This window comes from Theobroma cacao, chromosome 1 (genome assembly GCF_000208745.1).
Source record: "Theobroma cacao cultivar B97-61/B2 chromosome 1, Criollo_cocoa_genome_V2, whole genome shotgun sequence".
NCBI lineage: Eukaryota > Viridiplantae > Streptophyta > Magnoliopsida > Malvales > Malvaceae > Theobroma > Theobroma cacao.
In genome coordinates, this window is record NC_030850.1 from 4,027,372 (window position 1) to 4,050,964 (window position 23,593).

At 33.3% G+C, this 23,593-nt stretch overlaps 3 protein-coding genes across 6 annotated transcripts; all 3 read right to left on the reverse strand.

The window, feature by feature from the left end:
- Positions 253-3,687, reverse strand: LOC18611376 (probable hexokinase-like 2 protein). Of its 2 annotated transcripts, none has more exons than XM_018115807.1 (9): positions 3,268-3,687; positions 3,031-3,181; positions 2,472-2,651; positions 2,292-2,366; positions 2,051-2,209; positions 1,854-1,952; positions 1,502-1,632; positions 1,020-1,101; positions 253-670 (listed from the first exon to the last, which is right to left on the reverse strand). In XM_018115807.1, the coding sequence occupies exons 1-9, from the start codon at positions 3,546-3,548 to the stop codon at positions 353-355; spliced, it is 1,476 nt and encodes a 491-aa protein (XP_017971296.1). In that variant the 5' UTR covers positions 3,549-3,687; the 3' UTR covers positions 253-352. The 2 variants fall into 2 exon arrangements, with proteins under 2 accessions (XP_017971296.1, XP_007047663.2); XM_007047601.2 differs by having other exon boundaries at positions 2,466-2,651.
- On the reverse strand, positions 8,072-10,893 carry LOC18611377 (transcription factor bHLH18). 2 transcript variants are annotated; one of them, XM_007047602.2, is made up of 6 exons: positions 10,837-10,893; positions 10,406-10,485; positions 9,940-10,311; positions 9,712-9,846; positions 8,873-9,244; positions 8,072-8,714 (listed from the first exon to the last, which is right to left on the reverse strand). In XM_007047602.2, exons 2-6 carry the CDS (start codon positions 10,439-10,441, stop codon positions 8,640-8,642), a joined length of 990 nt encoding a protein of 329 aa, XP_007047664.1. In that variant the 5' UTR covers positions 10,442-10,485; positions 10,837-10,893; the 3' UTR covers positions 8,072-8,639. The 2 variants fall into 2 exon arrangements, with proteins under 2 accessions (XP_007047664.1, XP_017971736.1); XM_018116247.1 differs by having other exon boundaries at positions 9,712-10,311.
- LOC18611378 (transcription factor bHLH18) lies at positions 19,679-22,278 on the reverse strand. 2 transcript variants are annotated; one of them, XM_018114074.1, is made up of 6 exons: positions 22,207-22,277; positions 21,852-22,082; positions 21,643-21,709; positions 20,916-21,518; positions 20,450-20,824; positions 19,679-20,335 (listed from the first exon to the last, which is right to left on the reverse strand). In XM_018114074.1, the coding sequence occupies exons 3-6, from the start codon at positions 21,676-21,678 to the stop codon at positions 20,261-20,263; spliced, it is 1,089 nt and encodes a 362-aa protein (XP_017969563.1). In that variant the 5' UTR covers positions 21,679-21,709; positions 21,852-22,082; positions 22,207-22,277; the 3' UTR covers positions 19,679-20,260. The 2 variants fall into 2 exon arrangements, with proteins under 2 accessions (XP_017969563.1, XP_007047665.2); XM_007047603.2 differs by having other exon boundaries at positions 21,852-22,278.

Consider the following 23,593-nt stretch of genomic DNA (forward strand, 5'->3'; position numbering starts at 1 on the left):
TCAGAACCCATCTGTTAGCATCTAGACTTAAATCCCAGATCTCAATCGTTTTTCACAGGAGATACATTTCATTCTTTATTTCAGATGAAGCTGAAATTTTTACTTGACAGTTCAAAATCTGTATTTGTCAACCGACACCTTATTACCAAGATGTCCAAAATGATTTTTTGTATTTGTTAATGGATGTAACTTCCTAGGTAAACAGTTATAGTGTACCTAATGGAAGTGACAAGAGCAAAAACAGACCAGGCAAAAAGTGAAAAAGAACAATTACGCACCAAAAGGAACTACTGTTTTTTGCATGCTTAGAAAACATGTACACTGAGAAAATCAGGTATAATTGCATTAGGAATCAGGAGTCGGGATTCTGAGAAGCAGCAAGAAACAGAGCACCAGCTCCAGAGCCACCATGAGCATGTTCAATTATTATGTTGCCTGAGAGCTCATCCCCAAGCATTTCCCAAACACTGCTGTGAAGATAATTTCTGAAGATTCTGTAGTGCTCATAAAGCCCGCCTTCTATTGTAATAACACTCCTTCTGTTGGCTATTCTCCCAAGCTTCTTTGTAATGGCCACAATGCCTGCTCCAGCCAGACGGGCTCCGCGTTCTGTTACGATGTCACATACCTCTGCAACAATTTCTCTTGCCATTTCTGTAGAATTGGTGATCTGAGGTTGATGAAATGTCAGAGTTAAAAGAAGAGAAATTTCCACTTTTAATCAGTTTGAAAATCTAACATCTTGGTTTCAAGAATGAGAGTAGTAGTATACAGAGTACTTAGGAATTGATTAATTTCAATTTGGTGACATAGAAAAGATCCTTAACATTCAATAGTAGGATTCATTTTAAGCTTTCAAGGACATGTCCAACATAAATGCATTCAATATTTTTTTTTCTAAATTTTTCCTTTTATTTAGAGCGTTATACCCTATATCCATGTTCACTTTAATATGTGATTGACATTGACATACGTGGCGTACAATCTGATGGAATCCAACATGAGGAACAAAACCTTACCCCAAATATTTCCTTGAGTTTTTCATGCACAACTTCACGATCTTCTGATGTATCTTGATGCATTGCAGCCATATCTGGCGGTCTGAGGAGGAACAATTAGGTCAGGTATTAAAGATTCGGTTGACGTGTCTGTGATGCAATCCTGATCTATCATGACCACCGAATGGACAATTCTTTTTAATGATTATTTTTTTCCTTTTACTATTATTCTGTACTCAAATAAGATGCAACTAAGCAGGAAATCATGCGCTTAGGTTAAACTTATTGTAAGCTTGTGTGCCTTAGCAGGTAAGGAATCGCAAATTTTAGAGGTACAATTTCACCAAACAGGGCTGCTTCCTGGGCCAACCATGACTCTTATTACAATTTCTTCGAATGTATATTGCCAATTAAATGATTATCTCAAATTAGTTTGGACTCAAATAAGATCTAATTAAGCAGGCAATGTTGCATTTAGATTAAAATTATTTGAAGCTGTGTACCTTAGCAGGTAGGGAATCAGAAGTTTTGGAGGTACAGTTTCACCAAACAGGGCCGTTTCCTTTGCCATCTTAGCTAAAACTCTTCTTACAATTTCTCCCAAATACATTCCTGAAATCAGCTTTTCGAAGATCTGAGATAAAACAAGTAAAATCAAATAGAGAAAAATTATGTATTTCTATTTGAGACGCATAATTATGTTCCATAGTACTCATTTACTATTTAATAATCTTGCATGCTTTTTATCAGTAACTGTCTATGATTTTAATAACTAGCGTTATAATTTCCCTTTTAACCTTGTTCTAAAAAACACAACTCAATGGATGAGTAGTCATACAATCAGAGTTGCCTTACCCGGCTACCAGGATTCGAACTTTCAGCATCTAAAGAAGCATCAAACTGAGTTATAGGAAGTTGGCAGGAATTGAAGTTTCCCCATTCGATGCTAATAACCTATGAATGAAACACGCACAAACGTCAAATTTATATTCACTTACAAAGGAAAACGAGTAGCATATATTTATAAATATATATATATAGCAGTGACATACTATCTCGCCTGAATTTGGCAATAATGAGCCGCGCCATATGGGGCCTGATTGGGCTGTATCTACGTAAGCAGCATTTGTGCCCATTCCTAAGCAAATTGCAGCCACACTTTCCTTATTATAGTATCTAGCACCAGCTAAATCTCCAACAGTGTCATCAACCTGCTCAATATCTTAGCTCAAACATACTCCTATCTACTAGGATAACAAGAGTAACTAACGCAAGCAAATGAAAGATGCTTACTAATGCATGAACACGCATATTTACGCCGTGTTTTTCCAGATCTTGATTGATTTCGCTAACCAGTTCCTTTCCTCCCTGATTACATGGTTAGATTAATAAATATTAGTCTTATAGCTATGGAAGGTTGTGAATTCATGTTAACCATGTTACCAAGCAAAATAGGATAAGATAAACCTTAACTATGTCGTCAGCAGAGAAATTTTTCCATTTAATAGCAGCGCCAGAGGTGGCTGCAGCTTGGTTCGCTGCATATGACAAGGTAAACCCCAGTTTCTTGTCATTTGCTGCTGTTTCATCATTGTTCTCGGGATGAGCCGAGATAAATTTTGATAGCTCCACGGCTATGATATCGTATAATTCCTGAAGATTAAAACTTAATCGATAAGAATAACTGTTCAAATAATCACAAAAATTTGGAAGCAATAACAACAACATGCTCAACCTTCTACTTATGATCAATCTTCAAGTTCATTATGTCGAACAATTCTATTTCTTTTGGCAATTTACTTTATCAGAAACGTGGTAAGGAAGTTTTTTAATTGACAGAAGGATTTCGCAAAGGAAAATATTATTTCATTCAATAGATGGTAAGGTGTGTTACATGTAGTAAATTTCTTTATCAATCTCATTACATACTAAAAATTTTCTTTTCTGAAACAACTACCAATCTCTCACCCGGTTATTCGTACGACTATATAGTTTATGATAATCAAGACAATCAGCTACACCAAAACCACACCTGTGAAGTTCCCAGCATGACATTTGAGGGAAGAGAAATCTCCTCTTTATAGAAATCAGAAATAGGCTCATTTTTGCCTCCAAGCCTCGCACACACCATCAAAAAATCCGTTCCTCTCAAGTTCACCCCATAATACATTCCCTGCTCATTCCTGCTACCAAGGCAACAGCTCCAATACAACATCAACATATGCTATAAAACAATTACCAACTATCTATATTTGAAGAATGAATTTACCCCGTGGGAAGAGGAGAGACGTAGGAAACAAGCATGTTGAGGCAACTTCTTGCTTCATCTGAAGAAAGTGAGGCTTCCATATCAGATACCATGGCATTAGCCACTTCCCATAACTTGGGGACCGGAGTTGCACATTCCCTTGCAAATATACGGATAATTTGTTGACATTTCTTCCATTGTCGGTCCTTTTTTTGCTTCCAATATTGCCTCACCAGAGTCACCACCACCACAACTGTTGCAGCTGTCGTGGTCACTACTGCAAGCGCCACCTCTTTCTTCATCTTTCTCTTGGTTAGATCACTATTGGGTAACAGAAACACCTTTTTCTTTGTAGTTTATAATTAATCTTCTTTTTCTTTTCCCTTGTTGATAAGGTATATTAACAGAAATCCGTGTATTCAGTAGAGAAGAACGAGTATCCAGGGCGGGAAGTTCATGGTTGTGCTAGTTGAGATATAGGCAGCAAATGTCCAAAGATCCAAGCCCAAGTTAACGGGAAAAAAACTCTTAGGGCTCCCAGCCTCAGCCTTTGTTTGGGCATAAGAAAAGTTCATGGGATCCACTTCCAAGAAAAGAGAGGCTTGTGCCAGTAATATCACTTAGGTCTGCATTTTCGTCAAAGCAGTGCAATGGTGGCCCAACTAGACCAACAATGGATTTGATTTTCTGCGACCCAATATAGAGCTGTCATATTTCTATTTAACAATTATGTTAATTTAGGCTAGTAAATATGTGGCAAATTGTATAAAATAATTTTCCTAAAAAATTATATGGTGGCAACTTTTTACCTTTCTTTTATTTAATTTCCTAATTAAAGGACTTCCACGTTAAAGAGAGATGGAAGGGGGAAAATGCGAAGAAAATTGGAAAAGAGGTAATGTGATCGCATATTGAATGCGTAGAAAATTGTCGTTGGATTTTCTAACAAAGAATAAGACATGAAATGAAAAACTTCGTCATTTGGAAACCCAGCCGCCTTCTTTTTGCTCTGTTCAGTACTTTCCTGAGTGAGTCTCTGGTCTCTTTTTTCTCTCCAATAATGATCATTTTCCATGTAAAAGTTTAATCATTTTGCATGGAATTTGAAGAGTCATACGACATCAAAAGTTCCGAATCAAGTCAAATTTGCGGTGCTCAATCATTTGCCTCCGTGTAATATTTTAACGTTCGAATATAATTTTTTTGTAAAATTAGAATTCCTTGGACAAAAATTAAACTGTTTTCACTTGAACAAAAGTCAACCGGAAATGCTTTACCCTGAGTCCTTGATGACAAACCCCATGACTTTTTTGCATGTCCCTTTTGAAGATAATGCATATCCTTACTTGAAGGGCAACCACATTTGATGCTTGAAATGAAGGAGGCACAGCTTTATCCCACCTCCCTCCAGCTAATTTTCCCTTTCGGTTCCCAGGATAAAGGGCCAAAAAAAAAAAAAAACTGTGTGAAAACAGATTCCTTGGTAGAATAATAATCATATATTATGAATTAAAAAGATGTGACCCTTATTGACAATTTGACATCAAGACTTATGTATATAATGACTTTACTCTTGACTAGGCATATTCAAGTGCTTTATAATTAAGTCATTTTGTTTAATTTGATTTTGAAATTTTTTGAGTAATTATCTATTATTATAATTTTGATACTTCATGATGGAATGAAATTATCCCTTTCAAAAAATAAAATAAAATTTTTAAACTTCACAAACAATATATTAATTTTTTTTTAAATTTCATTTATTCTTACATAATAACAACCTTATAAATATATCATTGAGGAAAATCTTTAATTTCACGAGTATGTTTGTAGTTTGAAAGTCTCATTTTTGTTAAAACATTTTTTGATAATATTTTTACACTGCTTCAATTTGTACCTATAGATAATTCTTGATGTTGTTTGTTTTTATCTCTCTTTTTATTAATGAAAACTTATATTTATTTTTTTAAAAAAAAAAACAGGAGTCACGGTCAATGTACATGACAATTTTTTCCATCTAATTAACATTGACTATTTCTTGGTAAGTAAATAGGTGACAAATTCCAAGTTACTTTAACATGGTGGGGTATTGTGACAAATTACAGCATGAAAGTAGAACCGTGTGTAAGAGTTCTCTCCCATTGGGTCAAGCTCCGGCAACCCAGAAGGATTTAACAAATTTGAATGAATATGGCTTCATGAAAAAGGGGAAAAATATAGAAGAATGGAAGAAATAAAGGTACTATCGTACAAACTTTTTGAAAAAGTATGAAACAAATTATTATATACGTATGTATATAATTAGTGGTAATAAAAAATTTTGGCATAATAATTGTTCCCCACTGATTCCAAATATCCAGCATCCAGTGGAAAGCTGGTGATGAACACATTCATTGACAGGACAAAACCCACCAAACTTTCACCAAATTTTCCCCGAAGAAATTAAGCAAAGAAAAAAACAAAGCCAAAAACTAACTTTTGTGTTTGTTTAATCGTAGTTCAAATGTCCATATCAGATCATAAAATGAGAATTTTTGTTTTTATTTTTATAATCATTCGATTTCTCTCTATCCGAATCAAGAAATCTCATTCAATCTTTTTGTTATTTTAAATAATATAAAGTAATTAAATAAGAATAAGGGGAGACTTAAACTTTGATTATAAGCCACTATACATTAAAGATTGTTTTACGTTCTTCTTTTATGTCATGTAATGCTACCAAACCAAAATTTTTCCATCTTAATTACAGAGGGCATGAAATGAGTGTATATGCAGGATAGATGCATGACATTTGGGTGGGGGAAACTCCAACTTTAAAGGATATGCATCTTGTCATCATACAGTGGGATATGTCCTAAAGATGGGAAAAGGGAAGAGATAGAACATTAACATCATTCTTGTTGTAGTCGTCAACGATTCCTCAGCTCATACTAAAATCAACATTAACACCACCGACCTTTGTTTGGACTGTTTGGGTCAAAAGTCGTAAGAAAATGGGCCCTGCTCCTCCTTACACGTAGCTGCCTGACTTTGACTATTCCTCCTTGTAGCGAAGGATCCTAGAAAATGAACCCACCTTTTTTCGATTACAAACTTTGGGAACCTTTCCAAATGCCGTCCATTTTGGTCGGTTTTGGGTTGGTTTATGGTCTCATCTACCTTCAGTAAGTACAGTACTGCAATTGAGGTTGCAAAATCTCGCCAAAATGGTTGGTTAATTAATTAGAAAGGCTTTAGTCTTACAAGTTAAAACGACGGTTCCTTCAACCACTTTATACTGCAAATTAATTAACCACTGACCATCAACTTAATTGCTCTCTCCATCGGTATATATGTTGAGAATTATCGTTGCCGCTTGAACTTAATTAGGAGGGTGAAAGGGGCTTCACTAGCTAGTTTCAAACTTATTAGGGCTGCTGCCGCAGTATCAATTAAAGATGAAAAACTATTCATCTCTTTGCATGCATTTATAGACTTTTAGAAAATGAAGGGAGGAGATCCCTCTGAACATGCTATTGTGCTCCATCATGCATGCACGACTGTTTTACCCCCCGAAAGGAGTTTAATTAATCGCACATCTGTTTCGGACTTTTTCTTAGTGGATAAAGAATGTTCACCCAAAGGATCAATCTTTTAAATTGAGTTATCCTATTTATTTAACTAAGAGAGCATTACAACTTGAGTTCAAAGTCATTATTAGACAATATTCCTCATCTTATTTTAACTGTCCATTAAGTTATATACACAAAGAGCTTAATAGAATGTTCATGATCTACTCTCTAAAGATTGTTTTACTCACCAATGAAATTCATAATATTTATAATTATTTAATTTCAGCCATCCGATTGAGATTTATTGTATATACCATGAACTGTAAGTGATATAAACATTTTTTTTAATGGACTTCTCTCTACGTATTCAGCTCCTTCAACTGATATATTCCCTTCCCTTGAAACCCATGTACTAATTAGGTTTAGTTTGCTTGGAATTTTAAACCCTCGACCATGTACCAAAATCAAAAGTAAGAGTTACTCTTTCTGAAAACAATGACAAAAGCAACAATATTTAAATATAAGATATTTATTTAGATATTTACTCTATCCTACAGCCTAAGATTTGCTTAGGCAGCAAAACAGAGTTACCCTCTGATGTTCCTCTTAGCTTGTAACCTCGGAACTTCCAAACATCGGATGGTGTTTCTATCAATCGATGCTACTCCAATTAATGTTTGCTTTGAAGCAATGGAATCACAGGAGAAAAGAGAAAGTTGCAACAAACTTAATTCCCCATTAAAGACAGAAAGAGATAAGAGAGAATAGAGAGTCAGAAGTCAAAGTAGAGAAAGAAACTGAGGCAGATGACGATCTTTGGTGGGGACTAAGATAACCTTTTATTTAGGACAGCAATTATCTAGAAAGTATTAAATATTTTCACAAGGCCCCATCTGTATGCCTCCCAACTGTTACAATCATCCTACCTCACAATTACATATCTTCTCTGTTCACATGTATGTATATATATATGTTCGTTTCAAATATATAGTTAAATTAATGGTATTTTCCAATTCAATAATGAGAATGATATACTCAAACTCCCCTTATTATAAAGAAAGTTGCCCATTCACTACTTTACAGAAGAAGAATGTATATGAAAAAAACAATCCAATTGCGTAGGGCTAAAAGCAATTGATTAGGACATTGAGATAATTTTAGATCATTGTCAAAATGCGATGTCAATTTATTCGATTTTAACTCTATGGGCATATCATAAAAGATCATAATTTAATCATCTTAGTAAAAACTTGAAGAATAAAAAAAAACAAAATAAAAAAAAAAAACCTGTTATTCAATCCATCGACTACAAGGTGCAAATTACAAGGAGAGTTTACACAACGACCTAAAGATAAACAAATTATCTAAAGGTTCCTAAAAACTCTAAATTGTCAAACCTAAGAGAAAAACTGCCTGTAAATCTCCAACTTTAATGGAGAAAAAGAGCTACTGCTTTCAGTGGGAAAGGGGCGACGTAGAAAAGTCAAATCCTCTCAAAAACCTCTGCAAGCTAGCTAGGAGAATCCACATAGAGCACATGGGGGAGTTAAACATGGTCAACAAGTCAACCACGCAAAAATAAACACAGGAGAAACTCCCTTACTGCAAAATTGGTTCCTCCCAGCTTTTGTTAATGGCAGGTGGTCATTGTTACTGAGTGAATAATTTACAGGCTACTTTTCTCTCGTTAAGGTCTGAGGAAGGAACAAACAAAGATAAACTGTAGAAATCATCACTGATACAAAAAAAGAAGATAAATAACTCTATAGCGTTTATTCCTATCCAATGGAAGTCAATGGGTAATCCTTTTTTTCTCAATGTGAACATGGTGTTGCAACTTCATCACATGAACTTGAGCAAAGCCATTCGAAGGCTTTTCACAAGATCCTTCACTGTCATTGAAAACTCAGCTTCCATCTGCAATTTGACATAAAACTATGGTTGAAGTCAAGGGTTGTTATAACTTGTAACTAAACTAGATATGAAAAAGCAAAGCAAGCTTGAGAAAAGATTGAATACAAATGGAGAAACAAAAGTTCTCTACAATCGCTAAAAAGGTCTATTGAATTAATTACCTTAGCAACAATGGTTATGTCTTGAGTAGCTTGTCCAAAGGGCAAGACATTGGTATTGAGCACAGAGAGATGAAGCTTTTCGACTTCGTTTATGATGTTTGGTATGCACCCTTTGTTTTTCTCGCAGTGGATTCTGATGAGCACATCCTTGTCTGCAACTCTTGCTTCAATTTCGGGGAGTGGCTTGTTAGAGTGGCTATCAAAGTTCTCATCAGATGAAGATGTCTCATCATCTGCAAAAATTTGGGTTTTCCTCACAAAGATTACAGATTCCATTGTTTTCTTAGCGACTTGTTCCTCAAGTGTTGTTACTCGTTCTTGAAGCTGTTTCAAGTATTTGATAGCGTCTCCAAGAACGGAAGCCTTGTCCGTCTGCATAGGCATATGAGATCAGCATAAGGCTAAGCTTTGTTTCTTTTGAAAGTACTTTGCTTTTGATGAATTCCAAAAGTTATTGCATGAAATACTAATATCATATGAAACAAATTAACATTAGGCTAAACCTTCATATTTTATGACAATTAAGAGTCCCATCTGACAGAGAATCATGAAATTTAAACATCACATATGAACCCAAATCTAAAAGATTGAACTTAAGCTTTTATTAGCTCCTTTATTTCAAAGAAATCACTTCATAATTTCTTGACTGCTTTGTCCCCATGAAATCATATGGAATTCATCAATCAGGTTAAGGTAAGAAAGCTAAAACTTAATAGTTTTAATGAAATTTCAAAGCCACAACGACCGATAATACTTGTTCTCTACAATGACCTAAACTATAAAACAAGGAAATTTAAAAAAGGAATCTTTGAAAAGAGTTAAGGACTCTGAACTTGTACCTTTTTGAGGCCAGGAATAAGTGCTGAAAGAGATATGAACCTCTGGCTGAGCTTCTCACGGCGTTTTCTTTCAGCAATTACATGATCTTGAGCATGTAATGGAGTCCTAGTCAATGAACCAACCCTCTTTGAAACCTGCCCATATTTAGGTGAACAATATTGGTCCTTGTAGGCATTTTGAGGAATCAAATTAGATGGAAATTCAATATAATTTCCATCATAACCCACCTCATTTTTTGGTTTCACAGCACAGTCTAGACCATAATATTGCTGGGAAATAGCTGGTGATGAATTCCAGTTGTCGAAGGATATAATATGGGAAGACGGGGAAGAAGACGCCTTTGGTGGGATGTTTTCTGTGATGCAAGAGTTCGGGCTGTTGGTCTTGAGTTGTTTCATTGGCCTTTGAAAGTTGTCGACCTGATGAGAAGCTCCAATGCATGAACCATTCATATTGTTGTGGGAGCTAATTTTCTGGTCGATATTTTGATAAGATGAATAGCTCTCAGAAGAAAAAGATTGGAAATTGAGATCGTCAAATGCATAGTCCATGGGGTTCATCATTTGGTATTGTGGGAGAAACGTGGAGTCCTCCATTTCCTGGCAATCAAAATCATCATAATTCTCCTAAGTAAGATTTGTTTCTTTATTTTTGCTTCACAAACGTTGGGAACAGTGGAAGAACAGTCTTTACCAGTTCAGATAACCATTTGCCTGAAGCGATTTCCATTAAAGAAGCTTTTCTTTTTCCTTTTTTTGTTGGGGTCCTTACAACTGGAATGATTAAACAAGGCACCAAAATCTTAGAAATGAAGGCTCCAACCAAAGAAATCAAGCAATTAAAAGTTGCTAAGATTTCAAGCTATATATCTGATACTAGTACTATATATCCCATAATCATCTTTGCTTTTGACTAAAGAAACTACAAAGAAGAAAAAGCTAAGCAAAACTATACCAAAGCACAGATCAAGAAGAGAAAATCCATTAAAGACCCAGCAGCAAAAACCATCAAAACTTAAGGCCAAAACAGCATAAAATGGAATATAAAAGTTAATTATAGAGATCCAAAAATCTCCAGAACGAAAAGTCAAGTGGAGTTTGGGGTTAGGGAGTTGAAAAGCTTACCTTCAAACAAAGACTGGGAGTCTGAAGGGAAGTTTTTTCAGCTTTTGGTTTGATGGAATTCTTTCCCTATTCGCCAGGAGGAAACAAATTCGTGAATCTATATATACAGGTGTACGGGTACGTACGCGCTTCCAAGTATTATATGGTGTTCTCACATGTGTGAAAATATCGTTTCCCTTTTCTAGTTTTCACTATTCATGTGGAGGCTCTGTTTCTGGACTTTCTCCTTTGAATTTAATATTACTAAACTAATATCCCCACATTAATAAAGGATCTCCTGCTTTTCTTGTCATATTGCGATGGCTTTTCAACATAAAAATTATGTAGTACTAAAAGACTTCACTGTTCAGTAAAAATATCGCTGCTATCTCTTAATTTGTTTATTTTAATTAGGAACAGAACTTGAATACTTGATGTTTGCTTAGTAATTTATACTGCCATTTTTTCTTGGTTATATTTGAAGTAGAATTGCTAAATTTTGTTCCTTGTAACTTTAAAATTTTTGTCAGAGAGGGAGGAAGAAACTTTCCTATAATGGACACTGCCATACTGGTATTGCTTGACTCTTCTGAAAATATCCACTTGTTGGAATCTCATTTTATATCCGGAAATGGATATGAATACAACTTCCAACGGTAGGGTGATCTCCTTCTCCACATTGAAGAGATTAGCACATTTTTATTTTGCTTATAAAAATGCAAAAAAAGACTTAAATGATATGAATTAAAAAGTCTATTCCCTTGAGATTTCCTCTATTCATAGTCAGATTCAGCAACAAAAGTAGGATTGGCTCTGACATGGTTTGAGAATCAGGTGGCATGAGAATGGGATTTTAGGTGAAAATCTTATCAATAACCTTACAAGTATAAGTTAAGTGCTCTCATTTGATTTTTGATTTTATCTTTTTCATTGAATTTTAATTAATTCTTATTTAATTAATTGTTATAAAATAAAACAAATTTCATCCAAAAGATTTTACTTAAGTCTTTATGTAAGATCTTGTTTGATAATTTTTTTCATTAATTCTTGATTACGAAATCATGCGTTATTCTATTTTATGATATGATCGTCTAAATTATGAATTGTTTATATCATATCTCAAAACAATTCAAAGAAAACATTTTCTTTCAAAGAATTTTTTAATATTTAGCAATGGAAATGCTTTATACACTTTTATGGCTCTAATGACCCTCCTAGCACTACAAATTGGAATGGATCCCAATAACACCAATTCAAGCAGCTGTCTCGTAGTTGTAATACAACAAAGAAACCAATAAAGAAAGATATAATTGGCACATGCCTATTTCTCTCTAGAGTTTGCAAACGTGTAAGCAACTCCGTGTTGCCCCTACATATGATGTGTTAAGGTTGAGTCTCAGTCACATGCAAAATTAGGAACCTCGAATGAAGGTCCCTATTGCTATTGGGGAAAGAGAATGGTTCCTAAATCCCAACACTGAGCAAAGAGAGAGGACCCGGATGGTCAAAGCAGGCTCCGCTTTCCACACGGGCCAAACGGCTAGCGGCCATTTCTTCCTTTCATTTCATCACCAATCTAATTAGTTGTTATATCATCCTTCACATAATAAAAGAAAGCTGAAAAGATAAGATGGGAGGTCTCAAATTGAAATATATATTTTTTGTTTTATTTTATCAACTAATATCTAATTTTTTAAAAACATCAATTGGCTTGTGTTTTCTTTATCATAGAAGTTGGAATGGATGATCCAAAATTAAAGATTTCAGTAGTTTCTTTTAATGGTTTGGGATCTAATTAAGAGATTGTACTTTTTGTTTTTATGGTTCAAAGACAATTGGATATAGGCCCTTCAAATATATTAATATGGCTCTTAAAAATGGAGGGATTATGTTGTTAGTTGGAACAGGTCCCCTCTATCTTCCAACTCCATAGACTGGTCAATTGTTTCTTATTTTTCTTTTTCTTAAAAAAATTAATAAAACTATTATCAATAAGATGTAATTTACATCCAAGAAACCCACTCCTTCCCCTCTCAAAAAAAAAAAAAAAAAGAAAGAGAAAGAAGTTATTGTTACAACATCTTTTACTATTGTTTAGCATTTTGGAACAGAGTTCATTTTTGAATATTAATAGATTTGAGATAAATTAAGATGAAATCTTAAAAGAGAAGGTAATTTATTCAAGAAAATATCATCTTTTATTTTTCTTGCTGCCGATTCGAATGTGAGAATCAGAACTAGCTAGCTAGCTAGCTTTATGTTGTAATATGAGCAAGGTGCTTAAATCACCATCAAAGGATTACTATCTACTTAGCCAAAGGTAACTTCTTTTCCCTCTTAAAATGATTGGGCAATCTGAGAATAGATTTTCTATGAGAATTTAGTAAAACATAGTAAAGAAGAAGACATATAAACAAAGACATTGAAAAAGAAATGTAGGTGAGTTGTCTCCTAAGCGAAAATGATAGCTTCTTACTTGCACTTCTCTCCTTTCACTTGAAACTTTTCTTTATTGATACAATCTCTTTCTCCGTCCATCTCTCAATTAATCTGCCATAGCCTTCAATTAACAAAGGAATAATGATTATTGTGGGGATTATGAAGATCTACATTTCTTAATTCTTTAATACCTCAGCCACGACAAATTTTGTCAACTTTAACCATCAATTCGCCAAGCAAAGGGAAAAAGATTACCGGGGAGGAAATAATTAAAATGGCGTGCAATTAACGATAATTGTATTATTAATTTAATCCTATTTAGTCAAAAAAAATTTATTCATCATTGGCGCCATGTCAAGAAAAGAATTAAGAAATAACAATCAGAAACGTTTTTTTATGTAGCAATTAAAAAATGTTATTTGCATTGGATTATCCTAAATTTAGAAGGTTTGCTTTTGATTAGTGGGGTCTATTTTTCTTTGTTTAATGTTCTTAGTTTTGAGGCTCATTTGATTTTCATGTTACATCATCATGTCGTAGTTTCCAAGGAGCTTCTAACCTGAAATTTTTTAGTTTATTTTTTCTTTAACTAGAGTAAAGTTAGACCAAAGGAACAAAACGGACGGCGCAATCACGTGATAAACGTGGTTTAGCTTTACTAAAGACAACCAAAAAAAAAAAAGAAAAGAAAAATAAAAGACACGTGATTAACAGTTCAAATTGGCTTGTAAATTTTTATGTTTAATATTTATTTAATTTAATTATTAATTAAACCAATGGAGTTTGAGCTTAAGTTAAAAGCTTATTTATTTTAATTATTAATTTACGCTATTTAACTATCAGAGCTCTTTTCTTTTTTTTTTTTTTTGCATTAGAAATGAAGCAATTCCATAAGTATATATATACTATTATAAATAAATACAATAAGGCAGAAATATAATTATACAATTAATAAGCTTTTTCACACATATTTTTTGTACTCTAAATTAGATGCAGCTTTCTCATAGATTTATTTTGGTGAAATTAAATGGAAATAAAAAACCTTTCTATTTCAATTTGTTTATTAATTGGACTTGAAAGTTAATTTGAAGCTCATTTACTAACTGTATAATAAAATGGATATAGATATTAGATTAAACCTAAATAGTTAAAAAAAATTGTAATCATTATATAAAATTGGATTCTCATTAAAAAATAGCCAGCTTCTGAAAAAATAATTAAACAAAAAGAAGTGGGCTATTTCTATGTATGAAGCAAAGCATCTGATATTGATCATTAGACTAGAATTTGAAGCTTTGGACCCTTTCTGGCCCTGTTTACCAATTTTAGAAAATTTGGATGATCTCAAGGCTTCAAACTGAGATTTAATTAATCTTTGTCCAACACATTAATTTTGAGAACTGATATCAGATATCACTGGCAGAAGGATAATCAATATATAATAATAAAATATTAGGATGCGTCTCCTTTTATCACATTGATCATTTTCCAAATCCAAAAACAATTTTGTGTGAATATATATTTTCAAAAACAATTTTAATTAAGTCACGAAAAATCGAAGAAAATGAATCTGGACATGATCTCTTAGAAACTGAATAAAGAAATTAGAGATATCAAAAACATATTGTGTTCTAATTGACCAAATTAAAAAAATAAATAAAAAAATATTGAAAACAAAGCATATCGAGTGCTGAAGAAGAATAAACTTTTGTCGACCCTTAACCCTCTCAGCAATATATCAAAATTCCAAAAAATATATCTTTTTCTTTGATAAAAAAATGATAAATTATCTGATGAAATATTTAAAGCTACCATATCTAGTGCAGATTTTGCTTTTCACTCAAAATGAAACGGATCCGTAGAATTGAATAATTCTCATAAAACAATAAGAAACAATGGCACCTCATGCGTATCATGTGTACTTTTGTCTTAATTGAACAAACTTTAAATTGGTCTTTGGATTAATTTAGTCATGGACGGAAATGATGTTCTAGATAAAGTACATACACGCATTATACCTAGTTCATTTCATTGTTTGAACTCTCGGCAGGATTTTGGAGTTGAAATATTGAATAAATTCAATTAATAATATGTAGATTACCATTTTCAACTTTATGGTTTTTATTGATCTTTAATATTTAATAAAACAGTTTAGGGATGATTTTATATAGAACTTTTATCCATGTATTACCGTTAAGCTGCATGCGCTTGTTGTATACCGACTTATAATTACTAGTAAATGCTACATATATCAGCTAGGTTTGAGGCATTTTGAGACCTTTAAATTCTCTCCTTATTATTAAACTTTAAGTTGGAGTTCTATTTTAATTTTCTTTTTCGTTTTAAACTTGGGCAAAAACTCACAAGCAAAAATCAATTAAAGTCTATAAATGAGGACCCTGCGAGCCTGCAACTCCAATGAAGTACTTAAGAGAACTAGATTTTTTTTTTTTTTTTTATAGAAAAGAGGGAAAATTTATTAAATATGTTATTTTTATTACATCAATTGTAAATTCAACAGTGAATCAGGATACGACATAGTATTAAATTGTCATCGCACCCGAATTCATAATAATTTTGTCACATTAATGAAAATTTTGTATTTATTGATAATGACAAGATAAAATAATTAATAATGTGTCATATCACGACTTGTAAATTACAATTGATGCAATAAAAATTGTTTATCGCATACTGATGCTCAACGTCCATATGCAAACTAAAAGATAAATCTTAAAAGTAATATGCCATCGCATTGCATATAAGAATATGTTTTAAAATGCACATGAAAGTTGTATAGTAGATTCCTGTAGCACCAATCATCACACTCGAAAACCTCTCAAATGTGATCTTAGTTTTTTTTTTTTTGTAAAGATATGGTAATTTCATTACTAAATGTCATCGTAATTAGTTAATTGCATGCTGATTTGGACATTACTAATCACTTGCCTTTTTAAAATATTTTTTAGATGGAAGGTGCACTTCAAAGTTGAACTAGAGCTGGCATATTATGAGTTACAGCACTAGCTAGCTAGGGTTTGAAAAGTCAGAAGATGGATTGTATTATGTATGCTGAGGTTTTTTATTACTACGAGAAAAACCAATTTTTTTTTTTCAATAGGAGCTATGAGGAAAACTTGATGAAAGATGTTCTTTTCCCACTGTGTCAAGGACAATATTAGAAATTTAGGGGGTGGGAGATATTGACATTCCACCCATGGCATAGCCTTAAAAAACAAAGATTACATATTAATAAATAATTATATAAACTTACAAGTTAAAACTAAGTTGAGTCGTATGAATGCTAATGGGAAATGGTGGGAAGTTGACTGGCAGCAATATTAATTAGCTTAACTCAAGCCCCCGTTTTCCTGGAGGTTGGAGTAATGGAAATCAGCTATGTAAGCTTACATCATGCATATAATAATTTACTTTTCAGAATGATTCAACCATTTTTTATCTTAACCAATACAAATTGAACCCAACCATAAGTTTATGGTGAAATTGAAGCCAACAATAAGTGATCAAAGTTCCAAATCCCGGCCAGCAAAAGGCATCTTTGATAAAGTCATAAAGATTATAATCATTACTTGTGTACTTGTCACCCAGCTTTTCTTGTGGTAGTAGCAATTTTTCAACGTGGTTTGGAGTCAAAGACCATTACAAGCAAGTTGCAATCTAACAAATACCTAGTTGGGGTATCTAAATCTCCCAACTAGTTGGTGTCAGATTTTCTTTGATCATCAAAGAGAATGGGGAATTAAATAACAGGTTTGGGATCATTTTCTTGGGTAAACTTTGGACTCTTGCAAATTAATTTGGGAAAATAATTATATATTTCATGTTTATTTGTTGTGCAATCGAGAAGGATGTATAACCAAATTGTATCCATATACCTGTTAAGTAATCTTGGTTTTGAGATGATAACTTAGAGATTGAAACAGGAATTTGAACTTTTACCAAAGAGAATTACAAGTTTCCTCCTATTCTATTCTAGAAGGAAAATGTATCCTTTGTCCACATTTTGTCCCTTTGATTTAATGTGACATTCATATTTTTTTTTTTTTTGAGGAAAGTGATATCACTGATATTCATATTTGTTTGACGACGTGGATGTATATTCATCCATGAATTAATTGAATGAGGCATGATATTTCTTGTACTATATAAAAATCAATAATATAATTGCCACGTCGTCGAATGAGAAAGTGGAAGTGATAAAAAATCCAAAAGAAAGCTAGGATCACCTTGTTCAATTTGAATAATTGGCAGAAAGCATATATAGACTGAAGACGAAACTGGAAAGAAGCGTGAATCATGAGTAATATAAACCCATCTTTCAATATAATGGGAAAGAGATTATTTTGTTGTTTCAATTTTCAAACAACTACCTAACTATTATAAGATTTAACAATTCAGTATTTGTTTGGTTTTCAACAAAACATCTAATTATTTGGTTATGATCTTGATGTATAGATAGAGAAATAGATTGAATTGCTTGAATATATATATTTATATTGGTTTCCTGATGATGTGGAGAGGACAAGGAAGATCTGTTTCTTTGAATTTGGTCGATATGCACATGATGGAAAAACTTTTGTACACTTCAATAAACCATACGTTGTATTTATTCCAAAATTCACAAGTTATACAAAACAATTATCTATTTCTTCTTGTAGCTAGAACATTTTCACACTGTTGTATTAAAACCCAAATTGGTACGGGGCAGCGGGAGATGAACTGAATAAAATTAAGTGGTCACACTTCTGCAACGTGTATATATATGGAAAGACTGAGGCTTTTGTTTTGTTTTCTCTGTCTCTTTTATGTGAGAAAGTGTATCAACCCAAAATCCCAAATCCATACCCACCCCAACAACTTGAGTTAATTCCAATTTGCTATAACCTCTTAATTCTGTAAAACTCTTACTTATAAAGGAAACCTCACAATGTTAAGAATTACAACTATTTTTTTAATTAACAGTCAATTATTACTGTATATTGATGAATAACATGGAGTGAAATGTGCTGAAACAAGTTTTTTAACTTTTCCAATTAAGCATAAGACTTGTTCCAATCTAAATAACTTCAGTTTATAGCTATACAACACGTAGAACCCCTTAGCTTTTTTTTATTAAGAACTAGACTTGACAGTGTTTTTTTTTTCTTATTAAATTTTTGAATGAAAATATGAGAAAATGGTGCGACTCTTCTTCTAAGCTAAGTCGATATATGAATTTTTATAAGTAATTGAAAACCAATTAACTACCACTAAAGCTACAATCCCACAAAGAAAGAAAGAAAAAGAAACCCCAACCAAAAACTAATAAAACCGCAAACTTTCAGTATTTTTCACAATAATGTGTTATTTAATACATCTAGACAAGGTCAAGAGAGAAGAGGGAAGTTGAATCCAGTAGCTCTTGACCATTCATTGGAGGGCTAATATAGTTAGTATCATATATTACCAATACGATGGGCAAGGAGTTGAAGTTAAAGTAGGCTATCCTTATCTGCAGTTGTTATAACTTACTCTTCGTCTAGATTCTCATCAATCGGTATTAATCTAGCAGTAATCTTCCACTAGTTTAACACACACAATTTTAGGGGCATTTGTACTTAAACGTTATTATTCTATCTCCTTTTAGCCTTTTTTGGAAAAAAAAAAAAAAATAAAGGCATATTGAAGTAGAGTTTTGCGAAGAACTCTTCTCTTTTTAAGGGGGCAGTGCAACTTCTTTATTAGTTGCGACTTGGAGGATAGCAGAACTGAGAGTTTTGCAAAGAAACAAACAACTGATTTGTTCAATACGTATTCTTCTTTTTTTTCCTTTTCCTTTTTTAGTAAAAAGAGTGAGATGTAGAGTTTGTAATTAAAGATCTTAAGTTCAAGTAATGTTGTTCTCTCTTGTATTAAAAATAAAAAGCAAAAGCAAATTTATAAAACTCAAAAGGCAACTCTTTAAAATAAATTTCCCTTAAATTAATCTCACGTTATGTTATTGGATGAGAAAATCTAACCTCTTAATAGTGTAAAGATAAATAATTACAAGTACACATTATTATTGAGCACATGCACATGATCTTTTGCTCCTGCTATGCATATCTGATCTAGTCCAATATAATTGGAGATGCTGATTAATGTTGAAATAAATTTAAGTCCTGTTTAATTATTAATTAACCTCACATTAACTCATTGATGCATTCATGGACCCTAGCCTCCAACTGTCACAAGAACGCAAATATATTCATTTACATAAACCACTGGTTTGCTCACATGCATTTTCTTATTGGCTGAGCTGTAAGTGTGATTGAATATCGAAGCCCATATCTGGAATTCAGATACCAAATCCAAGCAAACGCGCTTCATTAATCAGCTACACTTATAACATAATCATATGAAACAATTAGTTGAGAACTTGCAGTTAAATGGAATATGTACTTTTTGCAATATATAATCAAATGTTACAGTGGAAAAAGAAAAAGGAAACATTTCTGGAAGAATCGCCAAATCTTACATTGTACAGAAGGGATGATTTCAGATTTCACAGAGGTCAGACCCCTGAAAAAAAGCTAGATCCAATTCTAAGGAAAACCCACTTCTCATCTATCCATCGTAGAACAACATATAGACCAATAATTAAACACCATGTTCAAGCAAATTCAGAGAGAAGAGAGAGATTTCATTATATTGAAATGTTAATGAAATCTCTAAGCTCTCTCTGAAGCCATTATTGAATGAATTCTGGCCGTGATCAGTTTGCAGCATCAGGGTAAGCGAACGTGGTCAACGGTTGAAACCACGCAAAAACAAGTATAGAGGAAAAACCCTGCAGTAGTTTGAACCTCACGGCAAAATAAGCTTTAGGAACAAGAGATTTATGAGCCTTGGTTTCACTTAGAAGATTTGAAACAAAAGACAAAGGGAGGACAACTCAAACTTAAAGATATTAGTGGAAGGAATCAACGATGCAGAAACTGATGAATCTAGCTAGTTTTCTAGGATTTCACATGAACTTCAGAAAAGCCACTCTTAAGTCCTTAACAAGATCCTTCACTGTCATGCTGAATTCAGCATCTTTCTGCAAAAAAAAAAAAATGGAATTGATTTTCATTGATCATGTTGAATTCAATGTCAATAAATTTAAATCCCCCAAGAAAATAAAAGATGTTTTGAATTTCTTCTAGTTAATTACCTGAGCTATTATGGTAATGTCAAGAGTGGAATTCCCAAAAGGCAAGACACTGCTATTAACAACAGTTAGATGGAGGTTCTCTATTTCGCTTAGTATTTTCACCACGAAACCTTTCTGTTTCTCGCAATGGATTCGGATGAGAACATCGTTATCCGAGACTCTAGCTTCAATTTCTGGTAGTGCTGCATCGGATGACTGACTATCGGAGTTCTCTTCACATGAAGAGGTTTCATCATCAGCTGATAGCTGAGATTTCTTGACAAAAACTACGGATTCCACAGTTCTCTTCTTGGTTTGCTCCTCGAGCACTTTTAAACGCTCTTGAAGTTGTTTCACATACTTGATAGCATCTCCAAGAACTGAAGCTTTGTCCATCTATAAACAAAAAACTCTTGGTTTTACTCAATGAATTCCCATAAAAAATCAAGAGGAAAAAACATGCTCTGAAGAAAGATATATTTGGTACCTTCTTCAGGCCAGGAACAATTGCTGAGAGTGCTATGAAGCGCTGGCTAAGCTTTTCTCTTCTCTTTCTCTCAGCCATAATGTGATCTTGAGCGTGTGAAGGGCTTCTAGTCATTGAGTAAGTCCTCTTGATCCCTGGATTGGGTTTTGGTGCATAATTTGTGTTCCCGTAAGGACCATTTGTGATCACAGGCGAAAAGTTCATATTTCCTGAAGATACCGCTTCGTCTTTAGGCTTCATAGCGTGGTGGTCAATATTATAAAACTGCTGAGAATTGGCAGGCAGTGAAGTTGATTTCTCGAAAGAAAGAATTTGAGAGGTGGGAGAGGAAGGATTTTGCGGAATGTGCTCGGTGGTTGTGCTAGAGTTCCAACTAGTGCTAGTTTTGATCTGTTTTGTAGGTCTCTCACAAGTTTCAATAGATGAACCACTAAAAGTGGTGGCGTTTTTGGTGTTGAAATTAGGGTAAGAGGAATAGCTTTCAGAGGAAAATGATTGCTTGAAGTTCCCTGCCGTCAGGGCAGTGGCAATATCTTCTGCGGTGGTGAGTTCAGCTAAGGAGTTCATATGGCATTGGTGGATGATGTTGTATTCATCCATTCCCTGGAAACTCAAAACCCCGAATCAGAAAAGTTGAAGATATATATAATTAATTAGAGATAAGGAAGAAACATGAAAGTTGGAACAACATATATGGTCATCATATCTATTTATTTAGCAATCTTACCAATTCAGATAACCATTTTGCTGATGAAGAATCCATTGTTGTAGCCAGATATGAATAAAAGATTATCCTGGAAAGATCAAAGAAGGTGCAAATGCTTCAGACATGAAGAACCAACCTCAGAACAAAAGAAGGGAAATGATACAGAACAAAACTCTGCTTTCAGACCTTACATCAAGATGAACAATAGAAAAGTAGAGATGCAAGATTACCTTTTCTCTAGCGATTATAAAAACTGGTTTAATTATCAGCTATCCTTTTCTTCTGCAATGGCTGAAAACTGAAAACAGACTTCTCCTCTCTTACCCTCTTATAGTTGTGTCTGACCCATCGATTCTGCTCTAACCCACGTTTGATAATTTTGTCCTTATCCTCAAATCATTATTCAATTCAAGGCTGTTGCTCTCTCCTTCCCTCTCTCGACTGAGATGGAATCGTGGACACTGGAAAAAAATATTGTCAATAAAATAATCCCAAGTTGATCCAAGAAGAGATTGCGAATCAACAGGGAGCAAGAAAAGAAACAATATATTTTCTCTCCCTCTGCCAACCAGGAGCAGAACTCACACAATTATTGAATTAGTCATTGTAGTCCCTGTCAAGAGTTTTATAATCTGGTATTGCTTCCATACCCTCTAATTGGCACTATGGCATATATATGTGTATCTTATTCTAATTTCTTGTTGGTTTATCTATCATTTCTTTCAATGATTATTTGTTTAACAATTCTAGCCTAGAAAAGAGGTCTGTCACAAACATCAATGCTTACCTGCCCGTCATCAATGCTTCCATACCCTGTGCTGTACCTGTCTCATCATGTCATTTAGACCAATCCATGGATTCGGTCCAGGGTGTGAAAACAGTCACAATAATTGCCATATTTCCTCCAGTTTTTCTCCTTTTTATTTTTTTTAAATTGGATTCGGGTACTCACATGTCAAATTTCTCAAGCAAGACCAACTTAGATCCATAAGCCTAGGGCTACCTTCATTAGAAACTTTTATGAAATCCAAACCAGCATTTTCTAATACTTGAATTCTGAAACTATCTTTGTTAAGATACATGCCTGTTTGCTCTGACAACAACTGTGAGATCAAAACAGCCCATATCCTGACCATGCAGTGGTTAGCTCACCTATGTCGACCTTGTAGTAATACATTTTTTGTAAATATTTTTCTTGGGGCTTCTCCCAATGTGAAACTTAGTACACTGTTGAACAAATTTAATATTTGTTTGACGCAATTGTTATAAAGATGCAATAGAAATAGACGGAATTAGTATGAAACATGTGATTTGATAACTTTTCTCCATAATCATGATATGTGATCAATAAAATTCAAGCAAATTACTAGAAAAATATCTTTGAGATTGTAGCGATATCACATTATCATTTTTCATATCTTCAAGAACTTGCACATTTTCCTTTATACATCATAAAATATTGAGGAAAATGTATAGATCGTCTAGAAGATGATAGTGATTAGTGAATGCAACTAAAGATTTAGGATAAGAATATAATCTCAAATATATTTACCATTAAATGCTAAGGTTATGAATTATATATACATGCTTAATTAATCACTTTAATCCTAGTTAATATATAACAGGCTTTTGGCCAAAAGGAAAATTATACAGGCTAATAATTAAGCAGTGTTTAGCTCAACATATAATCTGAGAAGAGTAGGCAGGCATGGTAATTTGCTTACCAGTTATATTTTTTTTTATTTTATGAAATTACATGTCTAAATAAAAATTATAATTATAAACAATTAATTTAACATATATCTAGTAAAAGAAACTAATGAACAAATCGAATTAATAAATTAATATAAAATTGGACAAAACCTAATGAAGTATGTATGATGAGCCTTGAACTATGAGTCTCAGGACCATGAGCAAAAAAAAAAAGAAAAAGAAAATGACTTTTACTATTTTTTGTAAATAAGGTAATTAA

What these genes read in the sequence shown, in the direction of transcription:
- LOC18611376 (XM_007047601.2), bottom strand. Translation starts at nt 3,548, where the DNA reads ATGAAGAAAGAGGTGGCGCTTGCAGTAGTGACCACGACAGCTGCAACA. An exon ending in CTGCTGACGACATAGTTAAG is followed by an intron (nt 2,367 to 2,465) that starts GTTTATCTTATC and finishes CCATGTAATCAG; the next exon opens with GGAGGAAAGGAACTGGTTAG. An exon ending in ATATGCGTGTTCATGCATTA is followed by an intron (nt 2,210 to 2,291) that starts GTAAGCATCTTT and finishes GATATTGAGCAG; the next exon opens with GTTGATGACACTGTTGGAGA.
- LOC18611377 (XM_018116247.1), bottom strand. Translation starts at nt 10,441, where the DNA reads ATGGAAATCGCTTCAGGCAAATGGTTATCTGAACTG. An exon ending in GCAAATGGTTATCTGAACTG is followed by an intron (nt 10,312 to 10,405) that starts GTAAAGACTGTT and finishes TTTGATTGCCAG; the next exon opens with GAAATGGAGGACTCCACGTT. An exon ending in TTATTCCTGGCCTCAAAAAG is followed by an intron (nt 9,245 to 9,711) that starts GTACAAGTTCAG and finishes ATGCCTATGCAG; the next exon opens with ACGGACAAGGCTTCCGTTCT.
- LOC18611378 (XM_007047603.2), bottom strand. Translation starts at nt 21,678, where the DNA reads ATGGATTCTTCATCAGCAAAATGGTTATCTGAATTG. An exon ending in CAAAATGGTTATCTGAATTG is followed by an intron (nt 21,519 to 21,642) that starts GTAAGATTGCTA and finishes TTGAGTTTCCAG; the next exon opens with GGAATGGATGAATACAACAT. An exon ending in TTGTTCCTGGCCTGAAGAAG is followed by an intron (nt 20,825 to 20,915) that starts GTACCAAATATA and finishes TTTTGTTTATAG; the next exon opens with ATGGACAAAGCTTCAGTTCT.